Source organism: Narcine bancroftii, chromosome 12, assembly GCF_036971445.1.
Source record: "Narcine bancroftii isolate sNarBan1 chromosome 12, sNarBan1.hap1, whole genome shotgun sequence".
Taxonomy (NCBI): domain Eukaryota; kingdom Metazoa; phylum Chordata; class Chondrichthyes; order Torpediniformes; family Narcinidae; genus Narcine; species Narcine bancroftii.
The window spans coordinates 100,553,862-100,581,039 of record NC_091480.1 but is presented as its reverse complement, the minus strand read 5'-3'; the positions used below and the strand labels follow the sequence as shown (position 1 = coordinate 100,581,039).

At 43.7% G+C, this 27,178-nt stretch overlaps 1 protein-coding gene across 3 annotated transcripts in view; it reads left to right on the top strand.

Annotated features, from left to right (window-relative positions):
- Nucleotides 1–27,178, top strand: part of kansl1b (KAT8 regulatory NSL complex subunit 1b) — a 155,807-nt gene that overhangs the window by 81,048 nt on the left and 47,581 nt on the right. For all 3 annotated transcript variants that reach the window (XM_069905226.1, XM_069905228.1, XM_069905229.1), the window contains 3 exons: nucleotides 2,524–2,682; nucleotides 7,849–7,958; nucleotides 19,712–19,907. In XM_069905226.1, coding sequence (XP_069761327.1) covers nucleotides 2,524–2,682; nucleotides 7,849–7,958; nucleotides 19,712–19,907 — 465 coding nt within the window. The remainder of the gene's footprint in view (nucleotides 1–2,523; nucleotides 2,683–7,848; nucleotides 7,959–19,711; nucleotides 19,908–27,178) is intronic.

Here is a 27,178-nt window from a genome sequence, read left to right as displayed (position 1 = left end):
CATGTGTGCAGTCTTTCAGCCATCGTTTTAACTTCCATAGTCCACAAATGTGTCTGCATTTACATGTTGAGCATTTTATCAGATGTAAAACTGTCTTGCTCTGTAAGGAAGGACTGGATTGATGTGGTGCATTTTTGCTGTGGATTAATTGGAAAATAGTTGTACAGGTACTTAATCTTTTATCTGAAATCCTTTGGACCAGACACTTAATGGATTTTGTGTCTCCCCGCCACTGTGCCGCTCTTTCCCTGCTCGCCCACATGAATGGCATTGCAGGTCTCTCCCGTTCACCCGCCCAAGTCACGCTGTATCCCCACTCTCTCCCCGTTCACCCGCCTGAGCCATGCTGCCGCTCTTTCCCTGCTTGTCTTCCCAGGCTATGCTGCCGTTTTCTGCCCGAGCCTCTCCTGTTAAATATCCTTTCAGCGGGTTTGCTGAAATTTTGCAGGAGGACAATCCCTGTATTTTTAAGTATAACTGGCTCAAGCTAACCTAAACACCTGAAAATATACTGTATATGCAGTTTAAAAAAAAAATGTTTTGTTTGGAGAAGGGCCAAAAGCAGCAAACAAAAAAATTGAATCTGACATCAGTCTATTTGGCTGATTTCATCGAGGAAAAGTGATTTTGTGAAAATGGGTTGGAATGTAACTGCACAGAAGCGAGTGTTTGAACGGGAAGTTTGCTTTATGTGGATGGCCACATGGGGCAATGGGTTGCAGTCGACCTCTTCCCAAATGTAATTGGGCAAATGCATGATGCGTCAGTGGGAAGCACTTGGGAGGGGTTTCAAATTGCCACATGCATTAAACCAATGCAATAATAGAGGTTGATTTGCAAGTGGACCAGCATATGTTCATACTTTGTGCAAAAGTGCAGTAGGGATGTACAGTAAGATGATGGAAAAGTGCACAGTTATATCCATTGGTATGGGGTAAAGGCTATTCCATTGTGAAGTCTATTTGAGGGAAGCCTGCCCTGAAATAGTTCTCCTTCTGTGTTTAAAGAGAGTTCTGTGAGAGGCCACGTGTTCTTCCTGGCTGTGTGTTTTCTCAGCCAGCTTGATTCACGTGGTTCCAGCTCCGTTTCAAGGGTTCCGAGTTTAGCCCCACAAGGATCTCAGGTACCCACACTGCAATGGCAGCTGCGCACTTTGCTTCCCTCATCAAATTCTATGGATCACCCTTGCCTGTATGTGCAGATACTCCACTCGACCACAGCTCCAGACCTCACTTGCCGTGACCTGCCACTGACCACTCCTAGGTGTGAGATAGGTTAAGGTTTAGATTGATGAGTAGGCGCACATTGTGGGCCGAAGTATCTCTACTGTTCTGCAATGCTCCATGTCCCTGCCTCCACCGCTTTGTCTGGCAGTTCATTCCATATGCCCACCACCCTCTGAGTGAAGAACGTTTCCTGTGTGTCCCTTCTAAATTCCACCACTCTCCTTATAGATATGCCTTTCATCCTGTATTCTCCTGGAAACAGACTCACTATTCACTTTACCAATGCCCCTCATGATTTTTAGAGCTCAGTAAGATCCCCTGTCAGCCTCCTTTGCTCAAAGAAAAACAGGCCTAACTTTTCCAGTCTCTTCCAATAACCTAACTACCCTATTCCAGGCACCAACTTTGTAATCCTCTTCTGTACTCTTTCCAATTTTCTAACATCCTTCTTACAGTCAGGAGACCAAACCGACACAAAATATTCCAAGTGTGGCATCACCAACTTGTACAGCTTCAACATGATGTCCCAACTTTGTATTCAATGTCTTGACTGAAGAAAGACAGCTTCCCAAACATTCCATTCAATGCTCTTTATACCTGCGCTGTCATCTTTAATGAGCTGGGTACGTGTGCTGCAGGTCCCTTTGCTCCATAATACTCTTTGGGGCCCGGGTGTTAATAGAATAAGTCCTGCCCTGCTTATATATTCCAAAGTGGAGCACATCGTACTTCTTCAAATTGAATTGCCCTCGTCATTCCTCAGTTCAGTTTCCCAATGGGTTTAGATCCCACTGCAAACTTGGGTCACCTTCAATGTCTACCGTAGCACACATTTACAAGGCAAAACTTGCCTTGTCACAAACATCCTTGTTCAAATCATTGATGCATGTTCAAAAAAAGCAAGTTCCTAGCACCGAATCCTGAGGCACTCCACTGGTCAAGGTCCTCCATTCAGAATAACTGCTCTCTACAACCACTCTCCTGTCACTGAGCTAAGATTTTATCTTATTGACCAGCTGGCCTCCTATCCCATGTTCTATCCCATGATTCCTATCTCCAATCCCTAACCTTCCTTATCAAATTCTATGTGGGATCTTATCAAATACTTTACTAAAATCAATATAAATAACATTAACTGCTATGTCCTCAACGATCCTATTTATAACCTAAAAAAATTAAATCCAGTTCATGATGCACAATTTTCCATTCAAATCTATGTTTGATCTCCTTAATTTTTAATTTTTCTCTTTGTTTGTGATCTTGATCAAGTAACATTGAATTGATGTATTTCTTACAGGGTTTGGTTGTGCTTGCTGATGTTCCACACTTGGAAGACTGCTGCCCAGATCGAGCAGATTGTCCATCTCTAGGTGAATTGAAAGCTAATGCGACTGTAAGCGCTCTTGAGATGACATCGAATGAACATTCTTCATTACCCAGAATTGTTGGTAAACAGGTAGGATTTGACCACCGTAATGTTGCTATTACTCCAGATCTCCCAGCAGTGTGCTGAGCGATGTCCACTTTTTGGACAAGTCCCAAGATGTTTGAAGCAAGCTACCATTAGAATAAAAGCTGTATGTGAATATTGGTAAGAACTTCAACAATTGCAGGTAGGACTTGCACAGTAAATGAAAGGGTATTGGAAAGTGTTGTAATATGGACACCATGGAGCAAAAGTACATATAGTTCCTTGAAAATGGTGACACCGACAGGCAGGGTGGCGAAGAAGGGATTTGCCACGCTTGCTTTCATCATTCAGAGCTTCAAGTTCAGGAGTTGGGATGTGTTATAACTGGACGAGACATTGATGAGACCACACTTCAATGTATGGAGTCTGGTTGCTTAGCTAAAGATGGATGTTATTTAGCTGGAAAGATGCTGAAAGATTCACAAGGATGTCACTGGGACTGGAACGATTGTTAGGATAGGCTGGGGGTTTTTCCTGGGCACAGGAGGTTGAGGGGCATCCTTGTATTGAAGTTAACAAAATGATGATAAGATAAATTAACAGAGTCTTTTCCCCAAAATAGTGGAGTCTGAAGTTAGTGGGCAGAGATTTAATGAGAGAAGGGAAAGATTTAAAGGGGTCCTGAGGGGCACCTTCTTCCCACACAGTGTGGTAGGTATTTGAAATGAGTTACCAGAGGAGGTGGGAATACTATAATTACAACATTTCAACAAGTGCATGAATATGAGAAGTTCAGAGGATATGGACTAAATACAAACTCAGGTTGGCAATGGTCAACATGAACACATTGGGCTCAGTGGCCTGTTGCTGAACTATAGAACTTTGACTCTAAATAGAATGTACCTTTGTACCTGCAAACTATTATCTGCTCCAGTTACTCTCACAATGGATGAAAGATTGCAGATGCTGGAACAAGACCATTACTGCAGGAACTGAATGGGTTGAGCAACATCATTGAGAGAAAATTCATGGTCAGTGTTTTGGGTTTGAACCTTTTGTCAAGACCCAGTCTTGGGTTTGAATCGGAAATATTTGCCGTTCCTTTTCTCCCACTGACGCCGTTTGAAGTGCTGAGTTGTTGCAGTTTTTGTTTCTGCTGTAAATCTGGCGTGCTCAGGACTTGAGTGGTGCAGGACCGGCAGATTTTTTAGATGATTACATGTCATTTCTATTAATACTCGAACATACTTCTAATTCATTTTTCTAAAATGTTACCGTGTACACATATGCCAGCGTGTACGATGATCCTATAAAATTAAACATCTTGCTTCAAAATCGGGACGACTTATACGCCGGATCTAAAATCTGAACCTTGGCAGCAAAGTCTCCACACCACTGCCATCTTCCTCCTCCCCCTCTGTATCATATCCCCATCCCGCTGGCTCTAACGTAAGTGTCCTGGTCAGGCCCTTGGCGTGCCTTCCTCACGCTGACAACCTGGTTCACCTCCACATAATTGTCCCAGCTAGGCCCTCGGCACACATTCCATGTACTGACAAGCCAACTCACGTCCACACAGACGTCCCGGCCAGGCCCTCAGCGCACGTTCCACATGCTGACAGGCCGACTCACCTCCACACAGATGTCCTGGCCAGGCCCTCAGCGCACGTTCCCCGTGCTGACAACCCGGCTCACCTCCACACTGGTGTCCCAGCCAGGCCCTCGGCGCACGTTCCACGTGCTGACAGGCTGACTCACCTCCGCACGGGGGTCCCGGTTGGGCTCTTGGTGCACCTTCCTTGCTCTGACAACCTGACGACTCGCATCCCTGCAAATGGCGATAGCGGAAAGAACGCGCGTGCATTGAGGGGAATTGCCCGTTTTGCAAAGAAGTCTCAGTGCACCCCCACGGGTCCATCCACCCAGTCCAACTGCCATTGGCTATGTACAGGCTTTCAACGGTTATAGGAGCCGATGGTGGTTTATCTGCTGATAAAATTAGCATATTAAAATGTGAGCACATTTAAATATATTAATTAAAATTAGCATTATTAAAATATTGTGACAGCATCACTCCATTGGTCAATGGTGAATGCCAGACGGGGGCGGGGGGGGTGGGGGTCAAAATCTATGTTTTAGATGGAAAATCTGGGGGTGGTTGTTGTATACCTGGGTCGTCCTATACACATGAATAAACGGGACCACTGCTAGAAGTTTGCGAGTAAACCCTGTGAGTTTTCATTGGTGAGCCGGATGCTGGACAAACAGGATTTCTCAAAAATTGAACAGCGCATATCTCAGCTTTACTCTAGTCCATTGTTTGACGATTATGTGTTTACTCTTTCTTGCCAGTTGCTAGACTTGTAAGAAAATTGTGTGCTGTCCCTTATTGTACTTCCCTTAATTTTAACCTGTGGAAAACAAATCCAACTTTTCAGGATTAATCTTGTTGAGCTTAAAATGGGAAGAGCATCATTGGTCAATGGATCTCAGCTGCTTTCAGGTTAACTCTTCATCTCTGTGCTGTGATGAGGCACAGAGGTTTGTCTTGAAAGAAGAAAGTCTGCAGATGCCAGGGTCGAGTGCAAATCACAAACATGAAGCCCAGCTGAGTTTCTCCCAACACGTTTTGTATATTTTATTTCTTGCATCGTAGCTAAATATTCAGCAGTTTGCATCAGTGAAACTTTTGTGAATGTTGATGTCAGTCATTTATGAAGCACAACACTGAAAATGTAAAGGTCACCTTGTATTGAAGCATCCTTAAGGTTAAACAGCATGTGGTAACTGATGACAAAACTGTTGGAAACCGAGATCCTTCTTGTAAACTATAATCCATTTGCTCATGTTATCTCTCCCCAAACTTACAGAGAAGGTGAGTTCGAAGAGGTTTGTGCAATAGTCACTGGGGGGCATGTGCACAGTGAGAGAGGAGGTCAGGGAAATGGAAAGGGTTGGGTGATGGGGTTAAGTGAGCAGTAAAAGTTAAAGAAAGCAGCTGCCTGCGAGACGATCGGTGCCTTAGATCTTCGGCAGCACTCCTTTTTTTGAATATTTTATTTAAAAATTTTCTATACATGTACTAGTCAAAGATTAATAAAGAAAACAAAACTACAAAGTACATTCTTCTTCTTTGGCTTTGCTTCGCGGACGAAGATTTATGGAGGGGTAATGTCCACGTCAGCTGCAGGCTCGTTTGCGGCTGACAAGTCCGATGCGGGACAGGCAGACACGGTTGCAGCGGTTGCAAGGGAAAATTGGTGGGTTGGGGTTGGGTGTTTTTCCTCCTTTGTCTTTTGTCAGTGAGGAGGGCTCTGCGGTCTTCTTCAAAGGAGTTTGCTGCCCGCCGAACTGTGAGGCGCCATGATGCATGGTTTGAGGCGAGATCAGCCCACTGGCGGTGGTCAATGGGGCAGGCACTAAGAGATTTCTTTAGGCAGTCCTTGTACCTCTTCTTTGGTGCACCTCTGTCACGGTGGCCAGTGGAGAGCTCGCCATAGAACATGATCTTGGGAAGGCGATGGTCCTCCATTCTGGAGACGTGACCTACCCAGCGCAGTTGGATCTTCAGCAGCGTGGATTCGATGCTGTCGGCCTCTGCCATCTCGAGTACTTCGATGTTAGGGATGAAGTCGCTCCAATGAATGTTGAGGATGGAGTGGAGACGACGCTGGCGGAAGCGTTCTAGGAGCCGTCGGTGATGCCGGCAGAGGACCCATGATTCGGAGCCGAACAGGAGTGTGGGTATGACAATGGCTCTGTATACGCTTATCTTTGTGAGGTTTTTCAGTTGGTTGTTTTTCCAGACTCTTTTGTGTAGTCTTCCAAAGGTGCTATTTGCCTTGGCGAGACTGTTGTCTATCTCATTGTCAATCCTTGCATCCGATGAAATGGTGCAGCCGAGATAGGTAAACTGGTTGACCGTTTTGAGTTTTGTGTGCCCGATGGCGTGAAGCAAGGCTGCGTTCTCGCACCAACCCTCTTTTCAATCTTCTTCAGCATGATGCTGAAACAAGCCAGGAAAGACCTCAACAATGAAGACGCTGTGTACATCCGGAACCGCACAGATGGCAGTCTCTTCAATCTGAGGCGCCTGCAAGCTCACACCAAGACACAAGAGCAACTTGTCCGTGAACTACTCTTTGCAGACGATGCCTCTTTAGTTGGCCATTCAGAACCAGCTCTTCAGCGCTTGACGTCCTGTTTTGTGGAAACTGCCAAAATGTTTGGCCTGGAAGTCAGCCTGAAGAAAACTGAGGTCCTCCATCAGCCAGCTCCCCAGCATGACTACCGGCCCCCCCACAAAGTACATATATGACGTATATATCCCCCAAACCCCCCACCCTCAAAATAATTAATGTAAAAGGTACAATATAATTATGTAAAGTAAAAGAGGAAGAGAAGACTCTTTCAGGATTGTTCAGAGGCATTGTTGGGCAGCCTATTTAAGTTTGCAGGCTGATGGGATTGAGACACAGATGCCCCGTGATCTAATTAAAGAGTAAATGAAGCCTGAGGGACTTGTGCTGATCCTGTTTGTTGTAGAAGTGGAAATAAATAATCTTGTTGCAAAAGGTTTGCTCGATTTGGAATAAAGTATTTGTAAGGGTGGCAGAGTGCACGAGCTATAAAGAGAAGTTGATCAGGCTCGGGTTTTGTTCCTTGGAGCGGTGGATGATGGGTGATCTGATACAAAATGATCAGAGGAACAGATCGGGTGAAAGCATCAGTGTTTTGCCATAGTTGGGGAAATCAGTAACCAGAGGACATGGGTTTAAAGTGAGGAGGGGAAGAGGTTTAACAGGAACCTGAGGTAATTTTTTTTAAAACCCAGAGGGTGGTGGGAGTATGGAATGGGCTACGAAGGTGGTTGGGTCTGGGACTACTGCAACATTTAAGAAAAAAATTGGACAGGTATATAGAATGGATTTGGAGGCATATGGGTCAAATTGCAGGCAGATGGGATTTGTGTGGATGGAGCATTTTGTTTGGTATGGGCAAGCTGCCTGAAGAGCCTGTTTCATGCTGTACAACCGTAACAAAGCCATTTTTGTAGAAGCAACAATCCATGCTTGAGAAGAACAGAATTCTTCAGAGTTGAAATTAATGAATGTAATTTGTGAATTTCTATAACAGCTTAATGAATTCCAAAAAGTGCTATGTTATGTGGAAGTGGTGCAGCAAATATGGATGCATATGTTTGTTTTCCAGGTGATTACCCCAGTTAATCCTGTAGAAAATGTGATGCCTTCTGCGCCAACGGAATCTGCCCCAACAAAAGCCTGTGGTCACTCTCGGCCTGTCAATGGAGTCATCAACAGGTAACATATTCAGTATTGGCATGAAAATTGTTCCAGGGCACATTTGCTATCTGGAGCAGAGTGGCACTGGAAAGAGGATGTCTAAAATATTAGTCATTGTGGTCAATGTGAATTTATTATTCATACTAAATTATGATTATTGGGAAGGAAGCATAAACATGAAGCAAGAACAGTGAAGCGAATAGTGTGTGTATACAGGTGTCTAGCAGCAATTTGTCTTGCGTTGCACGGCATGGTTAGCATAGCGATTAGTGTGAAGCCATTCAAATCTGGCACTGTCTGTAAGGAGTTTGTGGATTCTCCTCATGACTTGCTCGGGGTTTTCCTAGGTGCTCCGCTTTCCTCCCACTCTCCACAATATACAGGGTTGCAGGTTAATTGGGTGAAATTGCAGGGCACGGGTTTCAAGGGCCGGAATCGGTTTCTACAATGTTGTAAATAAAAACGGGGGGGACAGGAAGCAATTACTCTCAAATGAGTTGTTGGCGTAGTGGTGTATATGTGATTCGCAATTCTGCCATATAGTCTGATGATTCTCCACCTGGGCAACATCTGCGTCTGGGCTGATAATTACATTAATCCTGCACAAGTGCTAAGCAATGTTGGTGTCTGACAAAAGAACCTTCAGCTCTCACCCCCAAATGTTCAAAGGCATTTCCATAACTGAATATCCTGGGGATTATAATCGAAAAGAATAGCCCTCCAAGCCACACACCATCCTAACTCCCAAATATCTCAATGTTCTTTCACCACTGAATCGATGTTCTGGAACTCCCTACCAAATAATATTGAGAACTCAAAAAGGATTGTGGAGGTTCAAGAAAGTAGCCCACCAGCTCAAGGACAACTGGGATAGGAAATTAAATGCTGGTTCAGCCTGCAAATTCCACATGCCTTGAATAAATTAAAAATGAGCACAAAAGTACTCTTTTAGAAGGGATGTAATGATGTTGGAGAAAGTACAGAGAGGATTTACCAGGATGATTCCTGGAATGCAAGGGCTAACATATAAAGAACATTTGTCGGCTCTTGGACTGTATTCATTGGAGTAGGGAAGAATGAGACGGGATCTCATTGAAGCATAAACGCTGAAAGGATTGGACAGAGTAGATGTGAATAAGATGTTTCCCTTGGTGGGTGAATCCAGGACAATAGGGGAGTCTTAGAATTAGAAGGTACCCATTTAAAACAGATAAGGAGAAATTGCTTTCGCCAGAGGGTCGAGGATTTGTGGAATTTGTTGCCACATACAGTTGTGGAGGCCCGATCATTGGGGGAGTTTAGGGAGGAGATTGATAGGTATCTAATTAGTCAGGGTATCAAGGAATATGGGGAAAAGGCCAAAATTTGGAAGTTGATGTGAGAACAGTTCAGCCCAGGGTGGAGTTGCAAAGCAGACTTGATGGACAAAATGGCCTACTTCTGTTCATTTACCTTGTGATCCAAAGCCTTAAGAGTCATCCAACATGAGCTATACTAGGGGGTGGAAGATTTGCAACCCAGCAAAATATCCAAGTATTTCTCATAGGAGTAAAATCATCCCCAATTCCTTTCTGTTAATATTTGGTCTTGAGGGTCAGTTTCTACTGTTGAAAGTCTAAGCTAGGTCCAAGCCAGTGTTAATTAGCCCCTTACCCCACTCCCTCAATCTTATCCAGTTATTTTTATCTTCTATTTTCTCTTTGTATTTCTGTAACTTCATAAATTTATGAAATTGGAGTAGGATTAGTAATTGTGGCAATATTCTTTTGCCCTGTATGTAAGTTTGTATGAGTTATCTTGTAATTATTGTATTTAATAATGAAGTCAAAACAAAATTCCTGTACAAATTGGAGGGATTTGCAGATGCTGGTATTGGAAAACCATGTTGCAGCCAGTTGCTTGCCCAGCGTGTGGACAAACTGCCCCTGAATATTATTGTATCTTGATACTTGGCCCTCTTTTTTTCTTCTGATTAATAGTTTAGCTCCACAGTACCTATAATGGTGAAATTACTGATGTTGCATGGGGTCATTGTGTAACTTATAATTTCTTTGTCCTTAAGGTAGTGTAACTTTGCTCCTTTATGTGCAGATGGAAATTTAATCTTTTGAGAAACTAAAATGGTAAAATCCTGCCTGATATAACTGCGTGGAAGAAAGGAGTTAATTTTACATACAGGCAGCAAGTTGGTCATGAATAAATGCTAGTTCTTTTTAAAAATAAAACTTCAATTTCAAATATACTCCCTCCTTATGAACCTGATTTGACTAATTTAATTGAAGCCACCCACACCATGTTCCAAATATAAAAATATTTTAAGAACAGCTTGTCCACATGCTGGGCAAGCAACTGACTGAATCATGGACTCTTCTGATGCACAGCATAGAGGGTTGTAGCCTTAGTGGAGGTAGGGAGAAATGAGATTGTCATGGAATACAGTTGAATAGGTCAACATATTGTGGGCTGAAGGGCCTGTACAGCGCTGTAATATTTTACGTTGAAGTTGAAATTGAACATGAACTGGAGGAATGAGAGATCTTTGAGAATGAGAATTTTGACATCTCTCATTCCTCTAAACACTTGAATACTGTCCCCAGCACCTTGAATGTCTCCTCGTACTGTAATCCTGTTGTCTGGATCCACTCTAGAGAGGGTATGAAAAGGATTCACCAGAATGTCACCAGCACCTTTACTTCCTCCAAAGCCTGAGGAAATTTGGCATGTTGTCTGCATCTCTTAATAACTTTCACAGACACACCATTGAAAGCATCCTAGCAGGGGCATCACTGCATGGTACGGGAACTGTACCATGACAGCAAGAAACTGCAGAGTGCTGTGAATGTGGCTGAGGCCATCATTCGCATCTCCTTGTACTTCATCCACTTCATCTCTAACTCCCAGGGAATGATCACACACTACTAGATTGAAGAACATTTTCTTTCCCACTGTTATCAGATTCCTGAATGAAACCCAAAATGATAAAATTATGTCACCGTTGCTCTGTACCAACTGATTTCTCTCTCCCTCCAACTGTCTTATTGTGCTATGTACAATGTTTTAACTGGTCTGCTCACAAGACGACTTTTATCTCTGTATCTTGATGCATATGATCATGAACTTGATCTTGAGTGAAGTTAACATTATACATTTTAAAATTTGGATTGAAACAAAATAAGAAATTACAGATCAGAATCAGGATTTATTGTCATGAACAAGTCATGAAATTCAGAGTTTGTGGCAGCGTCACAGGGCAAACATTCATTTTATAACCATCTTAAAGTTATCACACTAACTGTGCATTAAAAGTGAGGCCGTGTCTTTGGTTCGTTGATCATTCAGGAATCTGATGGCAGTGGGGAAGAAGCTGTCCTTGTGCAGTTGAGTGCTTATCCTCAGGCTCCTGTACCTTTTCCCTGATGGTAGCAGAGTGAAGAGGGCATGGCCTGGGTGGTGAGGGTGTTTGAGGATAGAGGTTGCTTTTTTTTAAGGCATCACCTCGATGGAGTGAAGTCTGGTGCCTGTGATGTCACAGGCCGAGTTAACAACCCTCTGGAGTTTATTCTTTTCCAGGCAGTGATGCAACCAGCCAGAATGCTCTCCATGGTACACCTGTACACGTTTACAGGAGTCTTCGGTGACGTACCGATCCTCCTCAGACACCTCACAAAGTGTATCTGTTGGCGCCTTCTTCATGATTGCATCAACATGGAGGCTCCAGGACTGATCCTGGGAGATGTTGACACTACCCCACCCCCCCCCCCCCCCAGGAATTTGAAGTTCTTAACCCTCTCCACTACTGAGCCCTTGATGAGGACTGGGTCGTGTTCCCCTGACTCCCTCCTGAAGTCCACAATCATCTCCTTAGTTTTGCTAACATTGAGCACAAAGTTGTTGTCATTACACTATTCAACGAGCTGATCCATCTCCCTCCTGTTCGCTTCCTCGTTGCCATTTGTGATTCTGCCGACAACTGTGGTGTCATTGGCAAGTTTGTGGATGGCATTGGAATTGTGCCTGGCCACACAGTCGTGGGTGTATAATGGGTAGAGCAGTGGGCTAAGCACCATCCTTGGGGTTACGCCTGTGTTGATAATCAGTGAGGAGGAGATGCTGTTTCCAATTCGCACTGATTCTGGTCTTTCGATTGGTGTCTTATCAGCAAACTGCTGAAGCCTCTTGTTCTCAAAGAGCATTTAGTAAACGTGATAAAGCAGAGTCAACATATTCCATAGTTTTGAGGAGGAAATTAAGTTTGACAAATGTGTTCACGTTTTGGATATGGACACCTCAAAAAATAATTTTTGAAAAGGGCTCTTGGTTCAGGAGAATTGCTTAAAGATCAGTAAACTGGGAATGAGAATAAATGGGTCATTTATAGGTTGGCAGATTGTTACTAGTCAGATGTTACAGGAGTTGATACTGGACTTCTGTGCTCGGAGTTTGTATCAAAATCTTGTTTCGTGCTTTATGCAAAATTAGATGAAGAAAATGGAATTGTGAGCAAATGCAGACACTAAAAGGAACGGATGGGTTAAGTGAAAGAGCAACTAGGTAAGATCAAGTATAATTTGCCACAAGTAATACAAAAATGATCAACTGGTCAGAAGCTAGATAATGTTTTTATGCAGAAGGTTTGAGTAAATATAATTTTTTGCAAAATTGGAGGGATTTGGTAGGACTGCATCTGAACTTCCCACTTAAGTTAAAAAGGCAGCACAACAAAGATTTCCCAGATGATTTTTGGGAAGGGGTAAGGTGTTGGACTTTTCCCACGAGGATGGATAAAGCCTACTGTGTGTCTGTTCTTTGTGTACAATAAGGTGTGATATCATTGAAATAAAATGATGTTCAAAGCTAGACAAGTTGATTGATATTTGCATTATCTGGGTTGTCTAGAAAGAGCATCACGTTCTCAAATTAATGGCTATTTAAATCATGAGAAATGTTTTTATCTAGAGAGCAGTGGATCTGTGTTATTTTCTCTCCGAGGGGCCTGTGGAGGTTTAGTTGCTGAAAGCATTCAAGGCAAATGGCTAGAATTTTTGGTAATTTGGGCAATCTATGAGTATAGCATTAGTGGAGTCGAGCAGTGCTGAAGTGAAAGATCAGCTTTGGTTGTAATGAATGAACAGTAGATTCGGCCCGAGGGGCTGAATGACCTGCTGTTTGTGATCTGGGTGTGCTGGTTGACGAGATACAAAAGATAAACACAGCAGTGTGACTTGATACATGGCCTTCATTGCAAAAGTAAAAACATAGTCTTTATGAAGTTGTTAATTTTGATCGCCATAGCAAATGGTTACGTAGCTTTGAAGTAAATGGAAAATAAAATGATGAGATTAGTTCTTGGGATGAGTCGAGAAATGGGAGTCGATCATCTGTCTCTTGGAGCCTGCTCTGCCTTCTTCAAGATCACAACTTGCCTTTTCCTCAGCTCCATCTTCTTGATTCCCTTATACCCAGAAAATTTGCATATCTCTGTTTTGAGGAACTCTCACTCCGAGCCAGAAAGTTCCAAAAGTTTGCTATATTCTTATTGAAGACATTTCTCCTATGTGTCCAAAATGGCCTTAAATTCAGTGCCATTATAGAAAAACAGACCTTTAAGGTCAGCCTGTCCCTATTGGAAAGCTAATCTCACTTGTCTGGACTAAACCCATATCCATCTACCTGTTTCCTATGTGTGTACATGTCCAAAAGCCTTTTAAATGTTGTAATTGTACCTGCCTCTAGCACTTTCTCTGGTTTTGTTTCGATGACATATCTCATTCCTCCAGTTTAAGTTTGCAGGTGACACAAAGGTTGGAGTTGTTGCGGATAGTGTAAAAGATTGTCTTGGGTTACAACAGGATAATGGACAGGTTGCAGAGTTGGGTGGAGAAGTGGAAAATGGAGTTCAATCCAGGTAAGTGTGAAATGATGCACTTTAGAAGGTCGAACTTGAAGGTGGACTAAGTAGTTAACGGCAGGATTCTTAACAGTGGAGAGGAGCAGAGAGTCCGAGAGGGTCCAAGATGCTGCACTTGTTGATAGAGTAGTTAGAAAAGATGAATATTGCGCTGGCCTTCATTAGTTGGGAGATTGAGTTCAATAGCCCTGAGGTAATGTTGCAGCTCTTTAAAACACTGCTTGGATCACATTTGATACTGCGTTCAGTTCTGGTCAACTCATGACAAGAAGGGTGTAGAAGGGATTAACCAGGATGTTGCATGAATTGGAGAACATGTCTTATGAGCTGCAGTTTTTCTCTTTGGAGTAACAAGGGATAATAGGTGACAATAGATGACTATAAGATTACATCGGACAGCAATTTTTTCCAACAGTTTGCTTCCTGAAAAAATTGGGGATTATGTCAGGCAACTTTTAACTGAACACAAATCTAAGTTCAGATTTGCTGTAGGAAGTTGGAGAAACATGAAATTAACTCTTATTGAATTTAGCATGTTTAATTGTATAATATACCTTTGAACCAAGCTCTCGGGTTGACTGCGCATGTTGCACAACAAATGCAAGGAGCCTAGGGTTTGTGTCGCTCACCAATTTTACAACTGAAGTGGAGCTCATAGGTTTTCTTAATAAGTGCAGTCACGCTGTGTCTTTGAGCCGTAAGTGTAGACTCGCCACAAATGTACCAGAATGTTGCAACATTTATGAGACTTTTCTGCTATATTGATTCTTCCTAAAGACCATAAATGCCATTGTTAAGTTCGCTCACTCTGCTATTGCCTGAAGAATGTACACATCAACATTCGTTCAATCTATATTGAATCAACATTCACTCTATATTCAATCAACATTTGTTCGTGCAACCTTTTTTCTCCACTTACACACCACCTTAAGTAATCCCTTACCAACCATTGTGGTTAGCAATGGATTACTTAAGTGGTAGGAATGAAAAAAAGGTTGAGAACCACTGATCTATATCAATGTAATGCACAGCATGAGCTGCTTTTATAGCCTGTCTGCATTTATCCTGACTAAGCATGCCCAGGCCTAAGACAACATTTGTATGGCACCTACACTGAGCATATGCCCAGGCCTTGACTGACCAAAACAGCTTGCTTTGTGTACAATATACTAGTAGACTTAAAATATGACAGGAAATCACAAAATAGGTTATTTCTAAAAAACATTATGTGATAGGAAGATTCTAAGGTGGTTTTCAAGATCAGCAGCTCAAAATCCATAAAATATACTCAAAAGTGTTCAGGAAACAAAATCTTTGTTGTCCAGTGTTATGAGGGGTAAAGTAGGGTGGACAGCCAGCCCCCTTTACCCAGGGCGATAAAAGCAAATATTAGAGGACCGTTTAAGATGAGTGGAAGAAAGTTTTTTTAACATGGAGAGTGGTGGGTGCCTGGAATGCTTTGCTGGGGGGTGGTGATAGAGGCTGGTGCACTGGAGACATTCAAAGACTCCTCAGTATATGGATGTAAGAAAAATGGAGGGTTATGGGGGCTCAAGAAAAATTAGATTGTCATGGAATGAGGCCACATGGGTCGGCACAACATAGTCAACTGAAGAGCCTATACTATGCTGTCAGGTTTTATGTTGAAGCTGGACATGAACTGGAGGAATTAGAGATTTTTATTTGAGAATGAGATTTTTGAGATTTCTCGTTCTTATGAACTCTTGAATACAGTCCATAGTACATGGAATATCACCTTGTACAGTAATCTTGACACGTGGATCCACTCTGGAAAGGGTTCGAAATGGATTCACCAGGACTGTTCTAAGGAGAGGGTGAAAAGTCTGGGGCTATTTTCCTTGAAGCACAGGAGGTTGAAAGGTGACCTTGTGCAAGTGTGTGGAAACATGGAGGACGTGCATAGTTTTCCCCAAGGTAGGGGAGCCCAAAACTAGAGGGCACAAGTTGAAGGGGTGAGGAAGATTTAAAAGGGTTTTAAAGGGTTCCTTTTTTCACACAGGGTGATGTGTATATGGAATGATTTGCCCGAGAAAGTAGAGGAAGGCTCTTTTATGCCATCAAAAAGACTTGAATAGATATGTGGTTGGGAAAGGGTTAAAGGGATGTAGGCCAAGTGCAGGCAAATGAGATTTGCTCATATTGGTAATTTAGTCGGCATGGGTTGGAGGGATTGTTTCTGTGCCATATATCTCTAACGTTAGTGGATCTTTGAACTCCTATTGCCTATGTAAGGAAATTAAAACTGTTCAATAATCCAGGAATAGTTTTACCAAGGCCCTTTACAATTGCAAAATAAATTTCTTACTCCTGAGCTCAACCAAATATTGAGGTCTAGCAACGTACTATTGCAAATACACGCTGGCATTCAGAGTCTTAGCTTTAAATATCCACATTACCCCATTACACACCATTTAACAAATTCAGGTGAATGACCTTCACTTTTCCATTGATTTCCCACTCAGCTTGTCCATCTACCTCCCCTCTATTCACCATCCATCTTAGTTTTGTGTCATTTGCAAACCTTTGATTTCCTAAGCCAAATTGGTGATATGGATTGTCAGCAGTTGGTACCCAAGCACAGATCCCAGCCGCTCTCAGCCTCTTACCTCGAGAAGGATTGGTTTATTCCCACACTTTGTTGTCTGTCTGATGACTGATTAGCTGTCCGTGGTACTCCTGTTCCATGTGCAACAACCTTATGGAGACCTTATCAAAAACCTACAACTTCAAATAAAATTCAAAAACTCTTAAATTCAAAGATTATACGCGAAGACTTTGACCAACAATGACCATGTTTACATTCAGAATCAGAATTTATTGTCATGAACAAGTCACGAAATTTGTTGTTCAAGTGCCCACATCTGTTACTTTCATTTCCTTCATGCCATGGGAATTCAAGTGCTCATCTTGATGCATCTTAAATGTGAGAGTATCTATCTCCACCACACAGCAGTGTTCCAGATTGTCACCTCTGAATGAAATTCTTTTCCCCTTTGATCCCCTCTCACCTTACCCCACACCTTGAACTCATGGTAGATGACTCAAGTTCTATCCCCCACCTCTCTCCCTACCATCTACTCCAAGAAAAACAAATCCAGGTATCAGGCAACAGCTTGTTAAAGCTTCTCCGCTCCCATCCTTCCTGTATTGCATGACCAGAAATAAATAATACATTCCAACTGAAGTTGTCCCATGATCTCCATGCTCGTGTATTCTTTGAAGGCCTGCGTCCCATATGCTGGCGTCATCTCATCCTCTGTTGGCACCTTTAGGGTTCTGTGCACTTAAATGTGGCAGCCTTGGAATAGCTCATTTCTGGCAATGCCCTGAAAAACTCAATAGTTTTATCGGACACTTTTAAACTTTCAGAAATCCTTATTGACCATGCTCAATCTTATTATTTTCAAGCTCTTTTATTGCTTTGTTCGTTTTAAGACTTCCCCACCACTGACAAGCTCAGGTCATGGTGCCCATGAAGTTTTCGGAGGGGTTGCTAGACTAAGGGCTGAGAGGTTAATTCCTCTTGATACCTAATCTAGTCCAAGGAGAATAGCCTTGGATTATGAGGTTGGCAATTTAGATCTATGATGAAACATTTCTCCAATAATGATTTGTAAATCTTTGGAAGTCATTGAGCACAAAACTGCAGATGATGTACATATGGAATGAGAGGCTCATGTAATTGGTAGCGCCAGGCTCAATTATGCTATCCAAAAGACATTTAGCCAGGTACATGGATGAGAAATGGGAAGAGGGATGTGGGTAAACCGTAGACAAATGGGATGAGCTGAGAAGGGCAGCTTGGCAAGGGTGAGTCTGACTGGACGACCTGTTTTCAAGCTGTGTAGCCTTATGACACTGCACTGGAATGTGACATTCATTGGTTTTTCTCTCTCCATTCACGGCTTCACCAGTTGTCGTCTTGCAGCATTTCTATTGTTTTGGAATTCACTACGTCAACTGAGGGACAGAGTCTCAGAGCAGAATTTAAACCTGATGAAAATAAATTGCTTGAATTCCTTATTCTACGCAACCACCTCCACCTTATTCGAGGGGGAGATGAATGTGTAGCTGTGGACCATTTTCAGGTTGAGATGGATTGTTTTTTAGAGTCTAAAGGAACTTAGGTTATATGGTTAAGGCACATTATCTTACTGAAAGACAGAACAAGGAATCAGATAATCTGTGTCATGTTTGTAATCAAATGGTTGGTGTTTGTGGTTCCTCTTTGAACGTAGCACTGAGATTAGGCAAGGGCTGTGGGGAATTGAATGTGACTGTTTCTTTCCATAGTGCAGCCTCTTTTTGGGTACTCTAGTGCAATACTGTGTTAGATTTGCTACCTGAGCAACTCCATCCGTTTTATTAAAATAGTGATACTAATTATGTCTGGATTGTGGTGAAATGTTTTCTTTAAATATTTTTTAAAGAAAATGTTATATTTTGTCATCTTTTCCCTGGTATGGAGTTTCCTTCCAATGTCCAATACTTAACATTTAATTAGTTCTCATTGACTGACATGATGATCTTGGGCCTCTTTGAAAAGTGGACTGGGAATGAAACTCCTTTTATGTTAAAGATGAAGAGGTGATGTTTTGCAGGTGGGGTGTTGGCTAATGTAAGCAGATTGCTTAGCTGATCACGGATTTAAAGTGAGCTCCACTTCGCACACTTGGAGTGTTTTGTGGTTGTAGTGGCCACAAGAGGAAGGTGAACTGCAGAGATGTGGCCTGGACTGGACTTCTGTTTTGGGGAGGTTGGGCTTGTTTTCTCGTACGTGGTTATTGAAAGGGTGGAATTTCTCGTTCCACTTGCTATTTGACGAAATGCAATGTTGAAATCGTGGAAATAGGTCTGCCAGCAGCGTAATCATGACTTGAGCTTTTGCTCAGTGCTGTGCAGCTGAGAAAATATTTCAGAAGATTTTTTCTGACGTATTTTGGATGACTGAATTTATCAGAGAACTAATCATTTTCTGAAAAACAACCCATTAGCAACAGCAAACCACATGTATCAATGTTGAAACAACAACAAACAACAAGGGAAGGCTTTTTAAGCATTAAAATAATGTTTAATTCTCACCCAAAAAAATGCTGGCCACTGCCGAACCCCAACACATCCCCACCGCTGCCGCTGATCCCAGGAGAGGCTTCCCGGGCTGGTGGAACAATGACAAATTGTGGGCTAGTTCCAGCAGGGGCTGTTCCAACTTCGCATCCTGGTTCTCGATGTTGAAGCCCAACACAGACCCAGTCTTTGTCTGCGTGCACTCCCCCTCTTGACCGCCGCTGCCAATCGCCAACACTTCCCCACCAAGTTCTTCGCTCCCGCCTGGGAGCCCGAGGTCCCCGCTCCTACCCTGGAGGCCGCTCTCTTGATGACGCTGGGACAAGGGATTCTTCCGACCACTTGCAGCTGGGAGACGGGCACGCAGTTTGGGAGGAAGAGTTGGAGAGAAAAGTCAATCGGGGAAGGTAAAGAAGAACTGGAAAGAGAGAGAGGAGGGAGTTACCTGAAACGAGGATAATCATTGTTTTAATTTCATGTCAAGTGAATTTTTTTTCAACCTGTGAGGTCAGTTCGACTCTGAAAAAATTTGGATAACTGAGGATTTCAGATTTTTTCAGATCACCTCATTTATCTGAAAATTTTCGGAGGCGAACAGATGTCATTTCTGGGTTCAAAAGAATTGCAGATAAATGAGGATTTTGGATAATCAGAGTTGACCTATTAAAGTTGTCCGTTGTTCATGGCACAGATGATTGGTTAGGTGATAGTCTGTTTTAATTTTTAGTGGAAGCAAGCTCTTAACATCTCTTGTACTGTGTGCTTCCCCTTGCAGTGTGCACAGCTTGCTTCCTGACAACAATGCAGCGGATAACTCTGATGGTGAAGAGCGTCTCAACAAAAAGCAGAGGTTGAATGCATTGCCTGTGCCTCTCAATGCTACCTGCACTGCAGCACGAGTTCGTCCAGTACTAACTTGTAAAAAACGGAGGCTGCTCAGACCAAGTGATATTCAGCCACTCAACCAGAAGGTGAGTACAAAATAAAGCTGATAAAAGCTGCAACTTTCTTCAGTTCAATACTTCAGTCAATAGACTAACATTTAATCTTGCGATGGAGCATCTGTGGAGAGAGGGAGAGAGACAAATACTTGACATTCAGAATGCATGAGGTGGAAGTTTAGATTGTTGAGCAGGTTTATATGGGATGGCACAACATCATGGGCCGAAGAGTCTGTTCTGTGCTGTAATGTTCTATGTTGAAGCAAGTTCAGGGATCTGATGAAAGCCCAAGGCTGCGGTGGAAGACCTGGTATTTGGTGACGATAAAAGAATAAGCAGAGCAAAGGTGAGCGTCAGGGCAGAGTTGGCGTCAGAGAGATCTAATCGGGGGGCATTAGGTTACCGTTTTGGCGGGGGGGGGGGGGGTAGGGGGGTTGCCACAAACTTCCTTTTGATAACTCATTCAATGGGAGAGTGGTGCCATATCTGCCATGGACCTCCTCCGTCCTCTGTGTTGTCACACTTTTCCCTCCCTCCTGCATTTCAGACAAACGCATGTGCTTATAGCATGTGGAGACAACCATGTGATTCATTTTGGTGACACCCTTCCGATGGCGTCACCTGGTGCGGTCCACAACCTCCTAGTGACAGTGCTGTGGGTGAATGGGAGGCACAAGAACTAATTTGGGGGGAATGGGGATCGAATGCCACCCCCCCCCCCCCCCCCCCATGATGCCGAGTCTGCCACAGGGTCTTCTTCCCAGCTAGGAATGTCCAGCTGAGTCACAGTCAAAGGGCAATAAAGTGTGGAAACAAGCACTTGGGCCCAACTTGTCCATGTCAATCAGATTGTCCAGTTCTGTTTGTCAGCATGAGGCCCATTTCACTCCAAACTTTTCCCATCCACATTCTTGTCAAAATGCCTTTAAAATCATAACTGTACTGTGGTGGGAGAATAAAGGTTCCAAGAATGGCATTCCTGGAAATGTGTTTAATACCAAACAGTGAACTTTATTTAAACATAAAACAAAGAGACAACAGCAGACACACACCCACATGCACCAATAATGCTCTGATGGAAGTTAACTGAACAACACCAATGTTATGTCCAGAGTTCAAACAAATGACCTACCACCCGGCAAACAGGCACAGCACACCGATTAACAAGGTGAGAACCATAGAACATTACAGCAAAGAAACAGACCCCTTAGCCCTTCTAGTTTGTGCTAAACTTTTTCTGCCTCGTCCCACTGAGCTGCACCCAGCCCATAGCCTCCATGTACCTGTGCAAATTCTTATTAAATGTTAAAATTAAACCTGTATTTGCCACCTCAGCTCATTCCACATTCCCCCTCGTTTCCCTCTAAATGTTTCCCCTTTCGCTTTTCACCCATGTCCTCTGGTTTGTATCTCACCTACCCTCAGTGGAAAAAAGCCTATCAGCATTAACTCAGCATTAACTGTCTATCCCCCTCATAATTTTAAATACCTCTAAGAAATCTTTCCACAAGTTACAACTAACAAGATACAACAGTCTCTCCCAGGTGCACACCACAATTAGCCCCTGCATTCATTGGTACACACCTTATAATTAGTCCTCCAGCATCGCTCACAACCCGGAGTGGAGCTTGGGATGGTTTTAAAGTGGAAAAAAAAGAGTGAACTTGCCCATGTGCAGTGTTTTATACTGGAGCTGGCTAGGGGGACAACCCAAGTTGGTCCAAGTGATCTTGGGTGAAGAGGAGGACCACTGGAAGGTGACTTCTTCAAGAAACATAGGTTCCCTTCTCCTGTCGTTGATGCCTGCATCTCCTCCATTTCATGCACTTGTACTCTCACATTCCCACACAGTCTTTCTTAGCCTCTTCCTTTGCTGGGGTGGGGTAAATATAAACATGAGAGACAGCCAGCACATTTCTTCTGGCAGCCTTGAACCCAGTGACATGGACTTAGATTTTCCAAGATCTGGCTACCCCTACCTCTATCTGGTTCCACTGTATTAATTTCTTCTTCACCAATTTCTTTTCTACTTCTCCAGCCCTACCCCCCACCAGATGGCCTCTCCCCTTCATCACTCCCACATGTCCATTATCCTATCATCTCTTAGCAACTCCCCAGCTTCCCTCCCCCGCTTCTCCCCCCCCCCCCCCCCCCCCACTTGTATTTCCCAATTCCACTTTCCATTTCTCTCCAAGGGCACTGCCTCGCCTGCTGAGTTCTTCCACCTTCTCTTCACTCAAGGTTTCAGCAAAATTCCTTTATTTTCATAATCTTAATTACATAATATTTTTCAACTTCTGTTTGCCGTAAAGGCACAAAGAGTTAACCCTAGCCCAGACCCCACCAATAGGAGAAATAGAAGCAAAGGTGAGTCCCTTCAGAGACTCTTCGTTTCTGTGACTCGCCCCCTGTGCTCCTGCAGCCACGCGATCTCCTTTCTGATCCATTGGTCAAGTCAGTCATTTATTGTTCATGCCATGCTCGCGCAGTAAAGATGAGATAGGTGAACCCAAAGTTCCAGATCCGAACCACTGATACAATTAGGAAGCTGCCCATTCAGAGCCAGCTCTTCAGCGCTTGACGTCCTGTTTTGCGGAAACTGACAAAATGTTTGGCCTGGAAGTCAGCCTGAAGAAAACTGAGGTCCTCCATCAGCCAGCTCCCCACCATGACTACCAGCCCCCCCACATCTCCATCGGGCGCACAAAACCCAAAACGGTCAACCAGTTTACCTATCTCGGCTGCACCATTTCATCAGATGCAAGGATAGACAACAAGATAGACAACAGACTCGCCAAGGCAAATAGCGCCTTTGAAAAAGACTACACAAAAGAGTCTGGAAAAACAACCAACTGAAAAACCTCACAAAGATAAGCGTATACAGAGCTGTTGTCATACCCACACTCCTGTTCGGCTCCGAATCATGGGTCCTCTACCGGCATCACCTACGGCTCCTAGAACGCTTCCACCAGCGTTGTCTCCGCTCCATCCTCAACATTCATTGGAGCGCTTTCATCCCTAACGTCGAAGTACTCAAGATGGCAGAGGTCGACAGCATCGAGTCCACGCTGCTGAAGATCCAGCTGCGCTGGGTGGGTCACGTCTCCAGAATGGAGGACCATCGCCTTCCCAAGATCGTGTTCTATGGCGAGCTCTCCACTGGCCACCATGACAGGTGCACCAAAGAAAAGGTACAAGGACTGCCTAAAAAAATCTCTTGGTGCCTGCCACATTGACCACCGGCAGTGGGCTGATCTCGCCTCAAACCGTGCATCTTGGCGCCTCACAGTTCGGCGGGCAGCAACCTCCTTTGAAGAAGACTGCAGAGCCCACCTCACTGACAAAAGGCAAAGGAGGAAAAACCCAACACCCAACCCCAACCCACCAATTTTCCCCTGCAACCGTGTCTGCCTGTCCCGCATCGGACTTGTCAGCCACAAACGAGCCTGCAGCTGACGTGGACATTTACCCCCTCCATAAATCTTCGTCCGCGAAGCCAAGCCAAAGAAGAAGACCCAAGGTCCTTCAGGAACCATCAGCACCCTCACAAGTCCTGGTCCTAACCCCCACGCGCCATCTTCAGCCACCCAAAGTCTCATTCATGTGAGTCCATGCAGCCACCGAGTTCTTCCTTGGTCACTTTCTCTGTAGGATTCTTTCTCAGGTTTCTCCCTTTCCTTCTTGGCACAGGGGTGTTCTCTTGCTCTGATGCACTACACTGATCTGCTGCTCCTTCCCAAGCCCTCAACCAACATTTTCAGTTTTAGTGTTTCTTTAACAGCCTTAAATCCACATTGAGGTTCCACTGTTTCCATTTTGCCTTTTAATGGCTCCCATTCTCACTTTTCTCTTGAATCTCCGAACCCTCTCCTCCCCACAGCCCTAACCCCAGTGGTCTCCTCCCCTCCCTGGTTCTCCACCTCGCGCACTTCTGCCCTGAACCATCACCTTGGGCAGTCTTGATAAAGAGTCCCAACCTGAAACGTTAACTGACCATTTCTTTCCATGAATGTTGCCTGAGATGCTGAATCCATGTAGATAATGTTTACCACCCTCATCAATTTTCTTGATCACTTCTTCAAAGAAAACCTCTGAATTCTTGAAGCACGATATCCCATCCACAAAGCCTTGCTGAAAATCTGTATTCAGTCGTTTCCTTTCCAAACGTTGGTATATCCTGTCTCTCGGACTCCCCTCAAATAACTTTCCCAGTTCTGAGTAAAAATTGCAGGCTAGAAACATATTTGTGATTTGAATTGTTTACTACCATGTACCAAGATGTAGTGTAAAACTTGGTTTTCCTTGTTCTGCCGGCAGTCTTTTATTTAGACATACAGCGCGGTAACAGGCCATTTTGGCCCAGGAGCCTGTGCTCCCAATTAACCTACAACCCTGGTACATTTCAAACGGTGGGAGGAAACTAGACCCCCAGAAAAAACCCATGGAAAGAAGGTGCAAACTCGTAGACAGATCAGGGTTCGAACCATGGTCCTGATCGCTGGCACTGTAATGGCGTTGCACTTCTTTTTTTTTTCTTCTTCTTCTTTGGCTTGGCTTCGCGGACGAAGATTTATGGAGGGGGTAAAAAGTCCACGTCAGCTGCAGGCTCGTTTGTGGCTGACCAGTCCGATGCGGGACAGGCAGACACGATTGCAGCGGTTGCAAGGGAAAATTGGTTGGTTGGGGTTGGGTGTTGGGTTTTTCCTCCTTTGCCTTTTGTCAGTGAGGACTACCACTATGCCAACCATGCCGCCCAGCAAGTCCGAGAACAAAGTTAGTACAAGACAGAGAAAAGTACAGTTAGGACAGTGCAAGGGCATCCATTTCTACCAATGAAAAGTTCATTCAAGAGTCTGACATTAGCAAAAAAGGGACTGCCCTCAATCTGGAGGTTCTAGTTTTCAAGTTCGTGTATCAGGAGGGGGAGAAGAGTGGGATGGGTCCTTTAATTTGTTGGCAGCTTTCCTGAGGTAGTGGAAGTAAAGATGGTCTGAACTGTGCTAAGAGCATTCTGCAGTTTTCGAGCAGTTCCCAGACCAAGCTGGAAAGGGAGGGACGTGGAACTGAGTCCATACCAGATCAACGGTGATCTTATTGATGGTGGAACAGGCTCGATGAGCCAGATGAATGACCCCTCCTTCTCTTTCATATGTTCTTGTAGCAGGAGTGAAAGCTAAATCCCTGATACTTGTATTAATCTTGTTTTCATGGACTCCTGAACAATATGTAGCTGTACATATTTTCATAACAGCACAGTACAGGGTCAAACTGTTTCTATTCCTTATGCATTTTGATCGCACCTCAACCTCCAGCACTAGAGAAAACCCAAGTTTGTCCAACCTCTCCTTGAAGCTCGTACCATCTAATCCAGGCTAAATCCTGGTAAATTTTCTCTGATCCCTTTGCAAACTTCTGCATTCTTCCTGTCATGGGACCAGAATTGCACACAAATCTTTGTACGGCCTAACTCAAGTTTTATTTAGCGGCCACGTGACTCCCTTGCTATTATATTCCATGCCCTGATCAATGGAGGCAAATGTATCATATGGTGTCTTTACCACTCCATCTACTTTGTGTAAGACATTTTAAGGACTGATGGACTTGGATCTCCTGATCTTCCACGAGGGACCCCGAAGTCTGAGGCATTCCCAGCCAACTCTGAATCAACAACGGTGTTGCTTTCCTGAGTGGAATAGTGGCATTTTTCATTGCACTACATTTAATTTGAAATCTGGCTGAGGAGATGGCTTAGTATTGAGTTTACATGGAGCACATATCCCTCAAGATGTTGAAGTTCCTTTGTTTGAAAGAAGTAACTTTAAAGTGACTGATTTGAAGTTTTCTATATTTGAGGGTTTACCAAATGAAACATTATTTCTGGAAAAGGCGTCAAATCTAAGTCATTTTAAATCTCAAGTCAAATAGAGAAGACTAAAGGAGAACTTGCTGAGAGCAGTTGAATTGTAATGTAAATTGTATGACAGGAATGTAGAAGCATCTTAAATCAGTACTGCCCAAGGAGGAATTCTTGTGGAGGACATAGAATGGAAGCTGTGGTGGTTGGGGCATTTATGATATTTGGGATAATCTGCACATCCTTGGTTGTATTTGAAATTGCTGTAATAAAAGCAGAAATGCTGGAAGCACTCAGCAGGTCAAAGCATTTCCGTGGGACAGTTTCCAATATTTTATGCTGTTTTTCCAGTATCTTTCCTGATTTCTTTACATTGGGAAATGCCATTTTCCTTAACCACTGCAGTTCAGGTACCTTAATTATCATGAAGGAAATTTCAGGATTTTAACCACTGAGGGTAGGTGAGAAACAGACCAGAGGACATGGGTTAAGGGTGAAAGGGGAAATATTTAAAGGGAACATTAAGAGGAACGCCTTCACGCAGAGAGTGGTGGGCATGTGGAATGAGCTGCCAGCTGAATTGGTAAATGCAGGCTCAATTTTGACTGAGGAAATATTTGAACAGGCACTTGGAAGGGAAGGCCATGGTTCAGGTGCAGGTCAGTGGGACTGGGCAGAATAATAGGTTGGCACAAGACTAGAAGGGCCAAATGGAGTGATTCTATGCTGTGGTGCCATATGGTTCTAATATCTGAACAAAAAGATTGTCAGAATTTTTTGGAAATTGAAGTTTTTGGAATGCCTGGCTTCAGCAAGACACAATGAGCTGATGGCAATTTGCAGCTTGGAGACTTGGATAACATTTGCACTGAAGTGCATGCCAATGAACAACCAAATCAAATGACAGAGTTTAATCACATATCCTTAATATTCAAATACATTACCAACACCTCCCACCGTTAATATCCTCCAGTTCAGCATTCTGAGCACTTCACCAACATCTCTTCAGTTGTGCCTTTATACGTCGAAGCCAAATGGACACAATTTGGATGCCAGTCAAATGCAACCTTACTCGTTCATGTAATACTTGGACTCAAGCCACCCATCTGAGTCCCACTCACTGTCCATCACATTCTTCACTGGGCTCCCTGAATCCAAAGTGAAGGTTGGTCTCTTGCTGAAAGTGTGGTTGTTGCCATCTTTTGTTTCTGTGGCTGGCTTTGAGGTTCTTCACTGCCACCCATGGTTCTCCCTTGCCTTGGCTTGCTGATGGAGGGTCAGTTATACTCCTGTTATGGCCTTCCGGACACTTCACTTGGCTTGATAAATTGGAGACATGTAAGATGGCCACTGCTTGTCACTTTGAGGGATAATGAGTTTTAAAAGCAGATTGGTACAGGAAACCACCAGAGCAGACTAGCACAGGCTCGCTGGTCGTAATCCTCAT